Raw genomic sequence first — 15479 nt, 5'->3', positions numbered from 1 at the left:
ATATAGTGTGTGTGTGTGTGTGTGTGTGTGTGTGTGTGTGTGTGTGTGTGTGTGTGTGTGTGTACACACACACACACACTTTATAGCTTGTGCTTAGATACTTAAAATACAGTTACGTTTTGTAATGCAGTCAGCACAAGTACCCCTCAGAAATAGATGCAAAGATTACCAAAAACCTTGGTTTTTATAGTTACCTGCAGAAACCTGGTGTATGTAGTAGACTGGACCCTTATTTAATGAAGAATCTGACATAATTTGAAGTATTTAACTTACCCAGAATTCAGCATCTGTACAATAGTTGTTGAACAAGTAAGTTACTGGTAACAACTATTTATATTTCCTTTTAAGGCTGGATATCTCACTGCTGAAGACAATGATCAGTGAAGACTGAAGATCTGCTACTTGAATCTTTGTACTTTTGGCACCTCAATTCTAATCAGCAACCCTAGTCCATAAGTTTCTACTTAACAAGAGTGTGTGTGTGTGTGTGTGTGTGTGTCCGTCCCTCAAATACCAGTGTAAATTGGACCAGCTGAAAAGGCCATGTTAGGCCTTCAGTCACTTTTGCATAGAACCACACTTTAATGTCAATAACGTGGGATAAGTGTACCTATCAGCAATATTACTTTCATGTAACAAAAGCACATACCTTCAGGTAGATAATAGCATCTGTTCCATAACCTGGTACAGAATATAGATTCAAGTCTCCTTGAAAGTATTTAGCATATAGACGAGAAATTGGCAAGCCATACCCAAAACCAGCCTAGAAATAAGTAAAGTACAATATATCAAAATTTCTTCTATTTCCAGAGAGCATTATGACTGTTCAAGGGAGATAGTTTAGATCCCTGAACATTTCCATTACCACAGAGCTTCTCCCACTCCCCCCCAAAAAACGTTAACAAGGAAGTCTCATTTAGAACACTGGAACTTTTTTTTTTTTTTTCCATAAAGTCTCATCCTCAATCATAAAACATGCTGAAAGATCTTTCAGTTCAAGTCTTCAATTGGGGAATTATATATTTTACACCTCTCACTTTTACATACTGTAGTTAAGTTTCCCCAGCCATGCCTTCTCTTTTTAACCAGAATGGGGCAGAAGCAGAGAGCTGGAAAGATGGCAAAGAAACTTGTGTTCTAAGCTTGTCTCCTAAAGGGCCCCAATTTGGGGTAGGAATGTTAAGAGTGCAAGTGAGGGAAGAGAACCAAGATGCGGAATGGCTGGCTATGTAGCTTCAGAGAAAAAGTGAAGGGAACCCTTGCAATGGCCTCTACTCTGTTCCGCCTGGCAGCAAACTGTTGGCTCAGCTGCGGTCAACAAAACCCATCAGGATATTATTATGGGGAGGAGTGAGGATAGGGAGCAGAGATCACTGAAATATTGCTCCTTCCTTCAAGTTGCGGCTCTTGAGAGGAGAGGGATTCTAGCATAGAGATGTCCACAGGTTGTTAGACAACCAACACGTCTCTGTTTTTGACCCAAAAGTCATTAGAAACGCATCCCAGTTAGGTTCTCCCAGCAATGCTTGAGACTAACATTCTTAAAACAAACACATAGCCCAATTTGAATGGTATTCCCAAAGGCTATTAACATAACATAGGCTTGGGGCACACGGAGGGAGCAGAAGCCACTGAAAGACTGCCCCCTGTAACATGTAGTTGCTTTGTCCACCATTTTTGCACCAAACAGAGGTCATTCTTCACTGGGGGGGGGGGGGGGGGGGGAAGGGAAATCTAAATGTGCAAGAAAACAGGGGTTTGGGTTTTTTTAAATGGAAAGGACATGAGACATTAAAAAGTTGCCTAAAGTAGAGATCAGAGAGACTTTTAAAGGTGCAAATGAAGAAAAATGCTGAAACCTTAGAATGCCACTGGTCCCATTCCAACAAAGCGTGTATTTTTTATTGTGAAGTTCAATTCGCCTGTGACTATCTTACAAAGCAGGGAGACTCTGAGGAGATTCCAGGTACTTTACTCTATCTTGCAGTGTTCCTTTATAAGATTACTATAGATTTCAGATCTTACCAAAGGAGCATTACGAGAGTCATCCATCACTGGTCTCGGTGCTGTGGAATACATGTAGCTAAACAGGAGATTGATTTTCCTCAATGGAACACCACCTCCTGTGTCAGATATCTGATTAAAAAAATTAGTCAACTATAAGTCTGTTCTAGAAATAGCACTGAACATTAGCAACTGAACCCATCCACCAGTAACCCATCAGTTATTCCTGATCAGATACCACAAAAGCTTAGATTTCTGATAAATAACCTGTCTAAAGTAATCTTCAGCTGAAGATGCAATAGTAGATATTAACTTTGTCCTACAGTTATAAGTCAGCAAGCTTTTCTATTGCTATTTGTTGTGGAATATTCAGTCTTTAATTTCATTACCTTAATAGTCAGGTCTTCGTTTCCTAGAACGACAGTCACTTTAACTGGAGAAAGGGAAGAATTGTTCTCCTGATGTTCAACTGTTGCCCTCATGGCATTCTATGGAAATTAAGGTAATCACCATCATCAGAAGAGTTTGGCTCAATTAACTGTATGTCACTATTGCAGCACCACAGATAGTAGGTTCTGGTGTGGTTCCGTCCTCTCCCACACCTCCCTCTTCCAAGTGCACACCAGGTCTTTATTAGAAAGAGTTGACTACACATCCTCTCCCCCGACCCCACACACACACACACACACACACACACTCACTCACTCCCCAATTGATTGGTCTTTGGGGAATGTTCTTAGCAATTTAGTATAGTGGGACTGAAGGAAAACTTGCATCTGAAGCGACTCCCAAAGATAACATTTTATTTGGGGTTGAATTATTGGAAAGGGCACTTCAATATACATATCAGAAAATAAGCTGTACCTGCCCAATGTGAAGATTGGGCATTATAAATTTGAAAAGGAAAGCTGTAGTCAGATTCCAAGAGAACAGTCATGCCCAGGTCACTGGAGTCCTAGGTGCTTTACCCCAAACAAGCCACACACCACCTCTTCAATCCCATTACCTCTTGGTCTATTTTTGTTGCTACCACATTCTCTTTTCTTTCAAGAGCACACATATGCTATATTCCCTACCTCACAAATATTGCGATTTTATTTCTTCCTCACCAATCCTGTATTTGACAAACTAACGAAAATGTTTAGACAGGGATGCATGCTCCTTTGATGCTTCCCATTCCTCTCTCTTTGCATATCCTTCTGAGCATCACAAGTTTGACAGATACCATGAGGCCCTTCTTACTTCACTGACAAAAGGGAAACTCTGGAATTCATAAGACCAAGCTTAATAAAGGGAAGAATATCCCCCTCCACCCACACAACCCCCCTTTCCAATGCTCCACTATATCTGAATCCCAAGTCATTCCTATCTGCTGCCACCATCCATTCCTCTAGTTACCAGAGCTATAGTTCCTCTATGGGCTGTATCTCCCTCATGATTTTAGGCAAGACAAAAACTAAAATCAAAAGTGGTTAAAAGACTGAAATACATTAGTTCACACTCACAGAACTGGGCAATGACATGCTCATAACAGAAACATGGGTTTACAAACCTTGAAGAGCTCAAACAGTATATGGAAGAGGTGGGAAGGAACATAAACAATGTGAATGGGTTGTCCTGGCACTCTTCCTAGAGGGGGGGGGAAAAAAAGAAAAAATTTCCCCCGTTTTAAGGCTTTTCTTTTGTTGGTTTTGCTTCCCAAATCAGCTCTACTGTAAGCAAATGATGTCATGCTATAGTAAATAAGGAAATGAGTGGAAAAGTCTTATTTTTCCCAAGAGCACATCATATACCAATTTGTACACAATGCATTATTTCATGAACACCACTGAGTTGTCTTCAAGTGACTGTGCACATCATTCAGTTTTTAGCATTCCTATGGAGCAGGCAAGAATTAACCGCCCAGAATCAGACACATGCAGAGTGTGGGGATTAGAACTCAGCAGTTCCTGGATTCAAGTCCTGCATCCACTTTCTAAGTGTAAAGAGAGCTTATTCCTTGCCATCATATGCCCATGCTTGTGCTTTTTAATATAGAGACAGGTCAAGTATGTTCTCTGCAGCACTTGCAAGAACCACACCTCAAAAAAGAATGTTCATATTTGAGAGTCAGATAGCCTGGAACCAAAATGCAGAGATCAGTTGTTGGAATCCAACAACTGATGTGAAAAAGGCAACTTGGAGGAGCTTAAAGAAGTGGAAGGGAGCAAACATGAGATTAGCCATCTGGTAAACAAACTTCAAGAGGAAGCCATGTATGGACTACTCTGACAAAAGCACTAAGAAGAGATTGAGTGAAAGGGTCTCCTACGAGCTAGAGAAGTCAATTCAGCTATTGATAAGGATTATTAGTCTGCAAATAAGAGATTAAGCCATTATCTTACCATTCAGTTGAAGAAGACTTAATTCTGGAGAAGCTAAGTAATACTGGTCACAGAGTCTCCTGGAACTTTCAAAAGCATCTGCAATAATTTTTTTATTTTACAAAAGTAAGTGTATGCAGTAGTAAAGCAAAATTATGTTATACTATAGCAATTTATTTTCTTTGGCAACATATCACTTCATACTACATTCGTATCTGGTGTGTTGTAAATGTAAACATGCATGTTTTTAACATTAATATTTATAACAGATATGCATCATGTGATGAATGTAGTAAGAGTTAAGACTAAATATGCAAGTTTAGCAGCATTGCTAGGTTTTACAGCATAATTTGAGAGTTTTGTAGAACAGATGCCTAGAGAGTGAAAGGCAGAAGTTTGCCACCACACACAGCTGGTGTTGATTTGCCATGGACTGCTCCCACCTCATCTACCACTCATTAATATTTGATCAATTAGGTCTTAAATTACTTCTAGATGGATTCTTCTGCTATTTTGCACCCTCTTTAAAACCAGGAGATCAACTAGTCTACAGCTGATATAACTGTCAGGCACTTAAAAGAAGTCATTTTCAGCACCCCACATAAGTACATCTTTTGTCTGCATGTCAAATTACTTGCAGTCAGTGCTAACCATGAAGAGAGAGCCTGTTGATTTAACAATGTACATACCATTCACCACTCCCACCACATCACAGCATGGATCAATGCTCCCAATGTGCTGTTGGTGACCTGAGTTGGTACTGTCATCAAAAAGAAGCGCTGTTTAAGATAAACCAATATTATATTTCATTTCAGGTAAGCAACAAAATTATGAAAAAAGTCAGTTCACATTCACATACTCTGATCAGGAAAATATTCTTTTTATTTTTTGCAAGCAATAATTTCAGATACTGGAGATTTTTTTCAAGCCTGCTCTCCCCACAAAAAAAAATCCAATGGGAAAAATAGTCTAGATTTTCAAAAGTCAAGGACAGGGAGGGTTTGGTGCCGAGAGTACTACTGCTTATTTCAAAGACACAAACTATGCTATATTTTTTTACTAGTGGATCAACATCTAAAGCAGGGGTTCTCACAACAAAATTTTTGGTAGCCTCAGAGTGGGGCCACCAACTCTTGCTGGTGGCCACTTTGACAATTTTTCCTAAAATACTTAATTAACTTTAGGGGGGAAAAAAATAAATATGCACATATACATGTCCGAATCATTGTAATTTATTTACGTAAAGGGTTTTTTTGCAGCCGCAATAATAATGTACAGTTGTCGCTATTCTTTACTGGACCTAAACAGAATAGAAACACAAATAAGGTGCTTTGCACATTCTTGTCTTTGTTATTTCTATTGCTTATTGGTTGCTGTGTTTGTTTGTTTAAGACTTGCTAGCCAGTAAGTCTGCTGCTGTGAAAACAAATTGAATGTTTGTTAATATCACTTTTCACAGCAGACTTACTAGCTAGCTGGGAGGCTGTGGAAAGTGAAACATACAAATATCAATTTTCACAGCAGACTTACCCAGCCCTGGCAAGCCAGGGAACAAACTGAGCCCTGGATGGGGAGGTGGATAGGGAGACAGTGGGGACCAGGGGGGGATAGATGTGGGGCCAAGGAGGCAGTAGAGGCCAGGTGATGCAGTGGGGTGGTAAGCAGAGGGCCGACACCCACAGCCAGGGTCCAGAGCTGGAGCCTGAAGCCCCATGACAGGAGCCTGCCACCGCCACCCCAGGGCTGAAGTCCGAGCTTCACAACTCCTGGGAAGGTGGGGAACTCACTGGCTGCCTGCTCATCTGGCATTTGTGGCTCCAGAGGGGGGCAGGACCCAACTTTTGCTGGTGGCCCTGGGGCAGGGGCCACTGCTCTGCTCCCCGCCCCACCCCAGTTACTGCCCAGGAGGCTGTGGCCACAAGAAAAGCCCATAGTGGCCGCATGCGAGAAAAGCTGAAAAGTCTATTCATAGGTGAGGATATCACTAGATTTCCACACAAGCCTTTTCATTAGTTTAGAGTTAACACTGATGTTTCAAATTAAGATAACTTATATAAATATTCTGGTATTCTTCTAGCTCATATCTGCAGTTAAAAATACTAAAACACTAGTGACATATGAAGTCACCTGAGACACTCCTCTAACAGTCATAAGAAACTTTTACTTTAACACGTTCCACAACACTTACAATACATTTTCTCAAGGGAAAAGTGAAGACTTACTGTGTTGGTTTATTAGCATCCGGATGGATATACGATTCATGTAAAATCGATCCAAGAAGTATTGAATATTTTGATTGGTGACTAGGTCCACTCTAAAGGTGTCTTGGTATTCAATTACTCCTTGCGCCATTATAGGAACAACATCGTGGTGTCTATTTCGGACTATAACAAGTGTATCTATAAAGCTAGATAATCACAAGACACATTCAGATAAATATTTAAGACTGCACATGGGTAAGTTTCAAACAAGAAATTCTCTGTAGCAGCATCTTAAGTTTTGGTGCAAAGAAACCCTAATTTAGTGAAAATGCTTATATTATAAAAAAAAAAAAAAATTATAACAAGTGCAATTGTGTTTTAAGGCAACCTCATAGCATAACCTTCAAAGGAAGGACCTCATCACTAACCTAAACAGAAGATCTCACTTTTTAAATACAGGTCCTGATTCACCTGATGTAAAACTGAAGTAATGCACTGAATAACTGGATGGTGAATCAGGCTCATAAAAAGTCAGTTCTCTCTATGATTTTCACTTTGAAGGGTTTGTTTACACAAGCAACACAGCTGTGACACTGCAGCGCTTCAGTGTAGATACTACCTATGCTGATGGGAGGGATTCTCCCATAGTATAGGTAATCCACCTCCCTGAGAAGCAGTAGCTAGGTTGATGGAAGAATTCTACACCTGTCTACACCAAGCGTTAGGTTAGTATACCTATGTTTCTCTGGGCATGGATTTTTCACACTTTGATAGACCTAGCTATACCGATGTAAATTCCTAGTGTAGACCAGGCCAAAGTCATTCTTTTCCCAGGGGCAGATAAATAAACTTCTGGCGAAGGTAGAGTGGCAAGCGAAATTGCCTGACTTTGTCAAAAGCACTTACAATCTACATGCAACACTCTCTCTCTCTCCACCTGTCCTTAAGTTTTCCCATGTCTAGCCACTTCCTAGGTCTTAATCATATACACAATATTTTCTTTTGAGGGGGCTTTTTGGCCTATAGGTGAAGTGAAAGAATACACTGGAATATTAGTAATAGCAAATGTCTAGGTCTATTTGTTCATCAGAACCTGAGTTGAATTAAAACAAAACAAAACCAAAATCAGCACTCCAACCTGCAATAGAACTTTAACTGAAATGGGATGTCCCAGAGTATTTTTGTTTAAGTTTTCCCCCCTATGCCAGTTAAAATACTATTACACTTGTTGGCCCTGAAAACAAGATCTGTTGAGATATCAAAATTTGTCAGCTTTATTGCATTGGCTTGGTCACTTTCAACGTCACGTTTATTTAAAAAAATGCTGCAAGCCAATGTAGCTGCAACATGGTTAGCACTTAATATACCTTGTACTGAAACCACAAGTCCAGTCTCTAGGTCTTTCAACTATGCTGGTAACCCAGCATAGTCAGTCATTGTAAGCAGAATGTGTCATGGAAAATGGGAAGGAAGATGAAAAATGAAATGCTTACTCAGATAAAACCCTGTGGTCCTCTGGGTTTTTTTGATGGAACTCAACCAGCTCCATTAGACTCTGAATGTACCTAGAAAAGATTGTCCACAAAAAACCAAAAGGCTGCTTATTTAACTGTTTGTTAAAAATGTTAAAGTAGCAGAAAAAGTTCTCCCCAAAAAATTACTATTTAACAAGTAAATAAGTTGCCATAGCTCTAAGATTCTACTCAAAATTAACTTTTGCGTACTTCAATGCTTATAGTCAAAGACTCCCCTCCCTCCCCCCCCCCCCCCCCGATGCCAGCCAGCCCTAAAAATTCTACATAAAATCTGAAAGTAAAGCAGTGTTTGTTTTGACTCATCCACTGCCTACAGTAATAGAGATTATACAGGCTAAATTTCACAATGTCAAAGAGTGAAATTTAATACCTGCAATTGAAACTCTGTTAATAATTTTGTTGATGTGAGAGCCAGAATAGGATCCACTTCACTCTCCTATTGTTGTGCTAATTCTAGAGAGCTGAAAGAATTCGAAAAACCAACTTATTTTTATCACTAAGAGACTTGATTAGATTTGTTCGATAGTGTAGTCGCCATTTGATTAAAAAAGTGCCAGTTTGAACATTATTTTACAAGTTCATAATCTCATTTTATTATTATTACTTGTAACATTTTTCACTACTGTCTGGTTTGTACACCAAGGCATTAGTAATGACAGATTTTCTTGGCTTTATTTAAGTTAAATACAGGAATAGTGGTTGAACAGTCTAAAATCTTCCACACTGTATTTTGTCTCAATGCACCCAAAGAAAAAAAAAAAAAAAAAAAAAAAAAGCTAGCAAAAGGACCTAGAGACTTACTATATATTGCCTTAAGTATCAGAGGGGTAGCCGTGTTAGTCTGAATCTGTAAAAAGCAACAGAGGGTCCTGTGGCACCTTTAAGACTAACAGAAGTATTGGAGCATAAGCTTTCGTGGGTAAAGTGCCTTAGGCTACTTTAATATAGGGATATGCAGGTGGTCAGGATTTCATTTATTTTGCTTAAGAGTCTACATGTTATTTTTCAAGACATCTTGTGCAGTGTTGTAAAAACAAGTTATGGCTGTTTACAATTCTGTTGATAAACATCCTGGAAAACACAGTCCCATTCTTAAGAGATCATACAGATTCATGAATGGGTAAAGTCATATTTGAAGTTCCTTTCATCTTACTTCGTTGCCCTCTGATCATATACTTTGCTATTGTCTTCTCTTACTCCAAAGACATCTAACATAGAGTGGTCACCTCTATCATATTCTGAATTGAGGACGTAAACAAAATCCTTTGCATTTACCAGCTTTTTACCAGCTGTACTGATGGAGTGCTCAGTAACTGATCAGGAAGCAGGTCAATTTCTCTCAGGATATTTGCTAGCCTCACAGGAAGTTCTTGCCTCAGAAATGCAAAAGAGGTTCTTTCACATCCATTACTTGAACCTATAAAATAAGAACAGTTAAGTATTTTTTTTAAATGTATTCAACATACAAGTATGAGCAGATTTCTTTCAGACTGCCTCAAATCCCTGCATTACATTATTGCAGATGCACAAGAGCATAAATATGTAACAACCTATCAAGAAATGCTATTTCTTCTGCACATATACCAACAACTCTTTACTCTAGATGTTTTCTAGATGACTGCAGTGGATACCTAGTTCAGCAAGAAACAGATATCTGTAGAATGACATCTAGTTAAAGACATATTTTGCATTTCAAGTTCAAGCAGGGGGATTCCCTCTTCATTACCTATGGGAGCCAAGGTAGCCTACATAAACAGTGTACACTTACGGGCCGTCTGCCAACCACTCCCCCAGGTAAATCTGAACACATCACTGAACATAACTTATCAACTTTAGCAGCTGTGAAAATCAGATCTGCAGAACAAAGCATTGGTATTGTGACTTACATAAAAATCACATATGTTCTGTTCACATGCACTATAGTTTAAAACATGCAGAGGTTGAGCTATTAAAGGTGATCCCCATCAACAATACTGATGTATAAGATAATTTTTTGCATATTTTTAGATTCAACTTTAATTGAAACAGCCATAGGCTCTTTCAGCTTCACCGCAGACTTGCCAACAGCACCGGTTTCCGTTTACTACCCCAGTCAGAGAACAGCACCTCTAAGGGGAGCAGCACTCCCGTGGCGTCGGGCAATGTCAGCAGCCATACATACGATCAAATTCCTGATCTGAGACTCATTCATTCGTTGTACTAACGGATTTGTACAGCGGTAAATAGCTGCTGCCAAACTGTTCCTCTTTGCTGACTTCATATCTTGTGGAGCAGCCAGAGGTGGGTCCCGTCCCCCCCGCGGTTTATAATGGGAACATCTCGGATGCTCACTACGAGAGCAGCGTCCCAGACCCACGGCAGAGGAGCGCGGGGGCCTGCAAGCAATCCCTAGCCAGGGTCTGGGGCAGGGGCTTCAGGAAGCCATGTGGCTCTAGACCGGGGGAGGGGGGCACCTGAGCCTGACACACCCCAGGAAGGGGCCGGCCGGCCAGTGGCAGCGCGCTGGAGCCAGTCACGGGAGCCTGAGGCGGGTAGGAGAGCGCCCCCCACCCCATGCCGTGCCCCCCGGCCCGTACCGAAGTCCAGGAACTGTTTGATGGAGAGCGGGGAGGGCGAGTAGCGGGAGAAGCGCTCCACCTCGCGCGGCGCGCGGCTGCTAACCCCGCCCGCCGCCAGAGGGGCGGCGCTGCGCAGGGCGACCCGCGCGGCTCTCATCGCCGCGCGCGACAGCTGCAGTGATGGGACTGGCTCTCGGACGCTCGCGCCACTGTAGCTCTTCGACTCCTGAAGCTGCCTCTCACGTGCGGCGCTATTTACCGCCCACAGACCGACCTCCCGCGGGGCGGGGCCACGGCAGGGGGCGTGGCTCCAGGCAAACCGCGCCCAACAGAACCTTCCCTGGGCCAGAACGAGACAGGCCAAGGGTTCTCGCCAGTACCATTGTCCGGCAGCGTAGGGGGGGCGGGGTTGTGCTATCCTCCATCCCAAGAGAGCCCAGCGGGCGCTGGGGAAAGAGTCCAGAGAAGGCGGAACAGGGGCGGCGGGGGTGGGTTGCAGGTGGGGCGGAGGGGCGTGGCCTCTGCTCTGCCTAGATGCCGCTCCAGTGTCCTTGTTTACGAGGCAAATCAATGCCAAACCCCCTCCTTCCTGCCGCGGAGTGAGTCCGTCCAGGGGACCAGCTCACCGCTCGCCTCATTGGCTGTTCCGGCCGAGCTTGGCCTTCTAGAGCGAGCCAATCCGCGGAGCTAGACCCACGCCTGTCTTGGGCCCCGCCGCGGAGTAAACAACTCGACTCCGCCCCCATTCCCGAGGGCGGGGCCGAAGCTGCTCTTCGTAGAATTCTGAGAACGGGGGCGGGGCGAGGCACGGGGACGGGCGGGGAGGAATCGCCGCCAGCTGCTGCAGGGCTGGGCACCGCTGAGCTGTTGCTCAGGGTGTTACCTGGTTCTTAGGCCGGGTGTTTACACGGCGCGCAGCACAATGGGGTCCCCGGGGCGCTGCTGCAATGCAATCACACTACTAGCAAACGTAGCATTAACATTGATGGCCAACTCTCCCCATTTTCCTGTCTCTCACACTACTTGCTGCTGTTTTTCTTCCAGCCCCAGAGCCCTGTGGCGTTCATTTAGAAACAGTTGTTAGCCCTTAAAAAAAGAACAGGAGTACTTGTGGCACCTTAGAGACTAACAAATTTATTTGAGCATAAGCTTTCATGGGCTACAGCCCACTTCTTCAGATGCATAGAATGGAACATATAGTAAGGAGATATACACCTCTACCCCATATAATGTGATCCGCTATAACACGAATTTGGATATACTGCGGTAAAACAGTGCTCTGGGGGGGCAGGGCTGCGCACTCCGGCAGATCAAAGCAAGTTTGATATAACACGGTTTCACCTATAACACAGTAAGATTTGTTGGCTCCCGAGGACAGTGTTATATTGAGGTAGAGGTATATATACACATACAAAACATGAACAGGTGCAAGTAGCCATACCAACTCTAAGAGACTAATTAATTAAGATGAGCTATTATCAGCAGGAGAAAAAAAACTTTGGAGTGATAATCAAGATGACCCTTTTCAGACAGTTGACAAGAGGTGTGAGGATACTTAACATGGAGAAATTCAATCTGTGTAATGACTCAGCCATTCCCAGTCTCTATTCAAGCCTAAATTAATGGTATCTAGTTTGCATATTAATTCAAGTTCAGCAGTTTCTCATTGGAGTCTGTTTTTGAAGCTTTTCTGTTGCAAAATTGCCACCTTTAAGTCTGTTACTGAGTGACCAGAGAGGTTGAAGTGTTCTCCTACTGGTTTTTGAATGTTATGATTCCTGATGTCAGATTTGTGTCCATTTATTCTTTTGTGTAGAGACTGTCCGGTTTGGCCAATGTACATGGCAGAGGGGCATTGCTGGCATGTGATGGCATATATCATATTGGTAGATGTGCAGGTGGACGAGCCCCTGATGGCATGGCTGATGTGATTAGGTCCTATGATGGTGTCACTTGAATAGATATGTGGACAGAGTTGAAATCGGGCTTTGTTGCAAGGATAGGTTCCTGGGTTAGTGTTTTTGTTGTGTGGTTGCTGGTGAGTATTTGCTTCAGGTTGGGGGGCTGTCTGTAAGCGAGGACTGGTCTGTCTCCCAAGATCTGTGAGAGTGAGGGATCATCTTTCAGGATAGGTTGTAGATCTTTGATGATGCACTGGAGAGGTTTTAGTTGGGGGCTGAAGGTGACGGCTAGTGGCATTCTGTTATTTTCTTTGTTGGGCCTGTCCTGTAGTAGGTGACTTCCGGATACTCTTCTGGATCTGTCAATCTGTTTTTTCACTTCAGCCGGTGGGTATTGTAGTTTTAAGAATGCTTGATAGAGATCTTGTAGGTGTTTGTCTCTGTCTGAGGGATTGGAGCAAATGCGGTTGTGGCTTTAGAAAACGTGACTCCTAAAGACTCACATAGAATCACAGACTTTAAGGTCAGAAGGGACCATTATGATCGTCTAGTCTGTCCTCCTGCACAATGCAGGCCACAGACTCTTACCCACCCATTCCTGTATCAAACCCCTAACCTATGTCTGAGCTATTGAAGTCCTCAAATTGTGGTTTAAAGACTTCAAGGAGCAGAGAATCCTCCAGCAAGTGACCCGTGCCTCACACTGCAGAGGAAGGTGAAAACCCCCCAGGGCCTCTGCCAATCTGCCCTAGGAGGAAAATTCCTTCCCAACCCCAAATATGGCGATGAGCTAAACCCTAAGCATGTGGGCAGGACTCACCAGCCAGACACCCAGGAAAGAATTCTCTGTAGTAACTCAGATCCCACCCCATCTAACTTCCCATCACAGGCCATTGGGCATATTTACGGCTAATAATCAAAGATCAATTAATTGCCAAAATTAGGCTATCCCATCATACCATCCCCTCCATAAACTTATCAAGCTTAGTCTTGAAGCCAGTGTAAGCTGAGTCAGGATGAGCTCTACCCTGACATCTGGTGGTGAATTGTGGCAAGTTGTGGAAAAGAACTTCAGGGGCTGATCTTGTTTGTATAGGCACACCCACCCCACCTAGCATGAGCCCAAATGGTCACTTTGGCTGCTGTGGGATCCCCAGTTTCTCTGTTATTGGGGCAGGAAGAATAAAGTGTTGTTACTCTGATTATGTGAATCAAAGACAATGAAACTGTTTTATGACAGAGGGACTCGCCATCAACTAAGTAGCACTCGCTAGACAAGGGACATGGGTTCCAAAACCCAGTGAATTGGGAGAGGCTGGGGGCAGGTATTTGTACCTAATGGTATGGGCCCCTTTGGAGGGACTGAAATATCAATTGCTCCTTCTCGGAATATCAGAGCTAACATTAATTCCATTAGGAGTCTAATTACAGGCTGTTAAACTGAATTCACTTTGGGCCAATGGTGCACCAGCACTGAGGCTCCCCTACTATAAGCTGAAATCATTGAGTGCTGTGGGGGGGCCTGAAGCTATGTTGCTGAGCAGCTAGCAGAGCAGTTTGCGGGATGACTGGAGTGGCTTGCGGGACAGCTGGTGGAGCGGCTTGCGGTGAAGACTGCAGTAGAACCCCATGGAGAGGAAGGGCAGTCAGCCTCTGACCACGTAAGGTGACCCTTAACATCACTGCCCCTCCTCCCCCCCCTTACCTCCAGAGGTAAAACTCTGCAGATAAACTTTTGAACTCTGGGGATGCACTGACCAGGGATGGAGACTTTTGGGTTGTTGGACTTTTGGGACTTTGGGTGATTTTTGGGTTGCTGGACTTTAGACCCTGAAGGGGAAAAGGATACTGCCAAACTTACTTGGGGTGGGTGGGTCTTTTGCTCATGGTTTGTGTTATGAATCCTGTTTGTGGTGTTTCCCCAACATAATGCTGCATTGTTTCCCTCCTTTATTAAAAACATTTTGCTACACTCAGACTCTGTGCTTGCAAGAGGGGAAGTATTGCCTCTTAGAGGCGCCTGGGGGGTGGTATGTAATTGTCCCAGATCACTGGGTGGGGGCTCGAGCCGGTTTTGCATTCCGTTATTGAAATGGAACCCCTAGATACTGAACCCGGCCCTTGTTGCTGCCAACTCAGACAGGCAGAAGAGTTACACCAGATATGTCTTTTGCCCCCCCTGCTCCCCTTGGAAGGCTGTTCCAGAACTTCATTCCTCTAATCGTTAGAAACCTTCATCTAATTTCAAGTCTAAACTTCCTGGTGGCCAGTTTATATCCATTTGTTCTTGTGTCCACATTGGTACTGAGCTTAAATAATTCCTCTCCTTTCCTGGTATTTATTCCTCTGATATATTTATAGAGAGCAATCATATCTCCCCTCAGCCTTCTTTTGGTTAGGCTAAACAAGCCAAGCTCTTTGAGTCTCCTTTCATAAGACAGGTTTTTCATTTCTCGGATCATCCTAGTAGCCCTTCTCTGTACCTGTTCCAGTTTTTTCATCCTTCTTAAACATGGGAGACCAGAACTGCACACAGTATTGCAGATGAGGTTTCACCAGTGCCTTGTATAATGGTACTAACACCTCCTTATCTCCACTGGAAATACCTCGTCTGATGCATCCCAAGATCTCATTAGTTTTTTTCATGGCCATATCACATTGGCGGCTTATAGTCATCCTGTGATCAACCAATACTCCAAGGTCCTTCTCCTCCTCTGTTACTTCCAACTGATGCGTCCCCAGCTTATAACAAAAAAATCTTGTTATTAATCCCTAAATGCATGACCTTGCACTTTTCACTATTAAATTTCATCCTATTACTATTACTCCAGTTTACAAGGTCATCCAGATCTTCCTGTATGATATCCTGGTCCTTCTCTGTATTGGCAATACATCCCAGCTTTGTGTCATCCGCAAA

The 15479-nt window shown here is 43.1% G+C and overlaps 1 protein-coding gene across 1 annotated transcript in view; it reads right to left on the bottom strand.

Annotated features, from left to right (window-relative positions):
* PDK4 (pyruvate dehydrogenase kinase 4) overlaps window positions 1-10846 on the bottom strand; it is an 11977-nt gene extending 1131 nt beyond the window's left edge. The window contains exons 1-10 of the mRNA XM_026649438.2: window positions 10680-10846; window positions 9379-9520; window positions 8062-8133; window positions 6590-6774; window positions 5057-5146; window positions 4389-4466; window positions 3557-3633; window positions 2394-2492; window positions 2026-2136; window positions 650-763 (exon numbers count right to left, since the gene is read on the bottom strand). Of these exons, the coding sequence (XP_026505223.1) occupies window positions 650-763; window positions 2026-2136; window positions 2394-2492; window positions 3557-3633; window positions 4389-4466; window positions 5057-5146; window positions 6590-6774; window positions 8062-8133; window positions 9379-9520; window positions 10680-10818 (1107 nt within the window). The 5' untranslated portion in view covers window positions 10819-10846. The remainder of the gene's footprint in view (window positions 1-649; window positions 764-2025; window positions 2137-2393; window positions 2493-3556; window positions 3634-4388; window positions 4467-5056; window positions 5147-6589; window positions 6775-8061; window positions 8134-9378; window positions 9521-10679) is intronic.
* Window positions 10847-15479: the final 4633 nt, after the last annotated feature.

This window comes from Terrapene carolina, unplaced genomic scaffold, assembly GCF_002925995.2.
Source record: "Terrapene carolina triunguis isolate 2854851 unplaced genomic scaffold, T_m_triunguis-2.0 Scaffold84, whole genome shotgun sequence".
NCBI classification, from domain to species: domain Eukaryota; kingdom Metazoa; phylum Chordata; order Testudines; family Emydidae; genus Terrapene; species Terrapene triunguis.
This window is presented reverse-complemented; position numbering and strand designations above follow the sequence as displayed.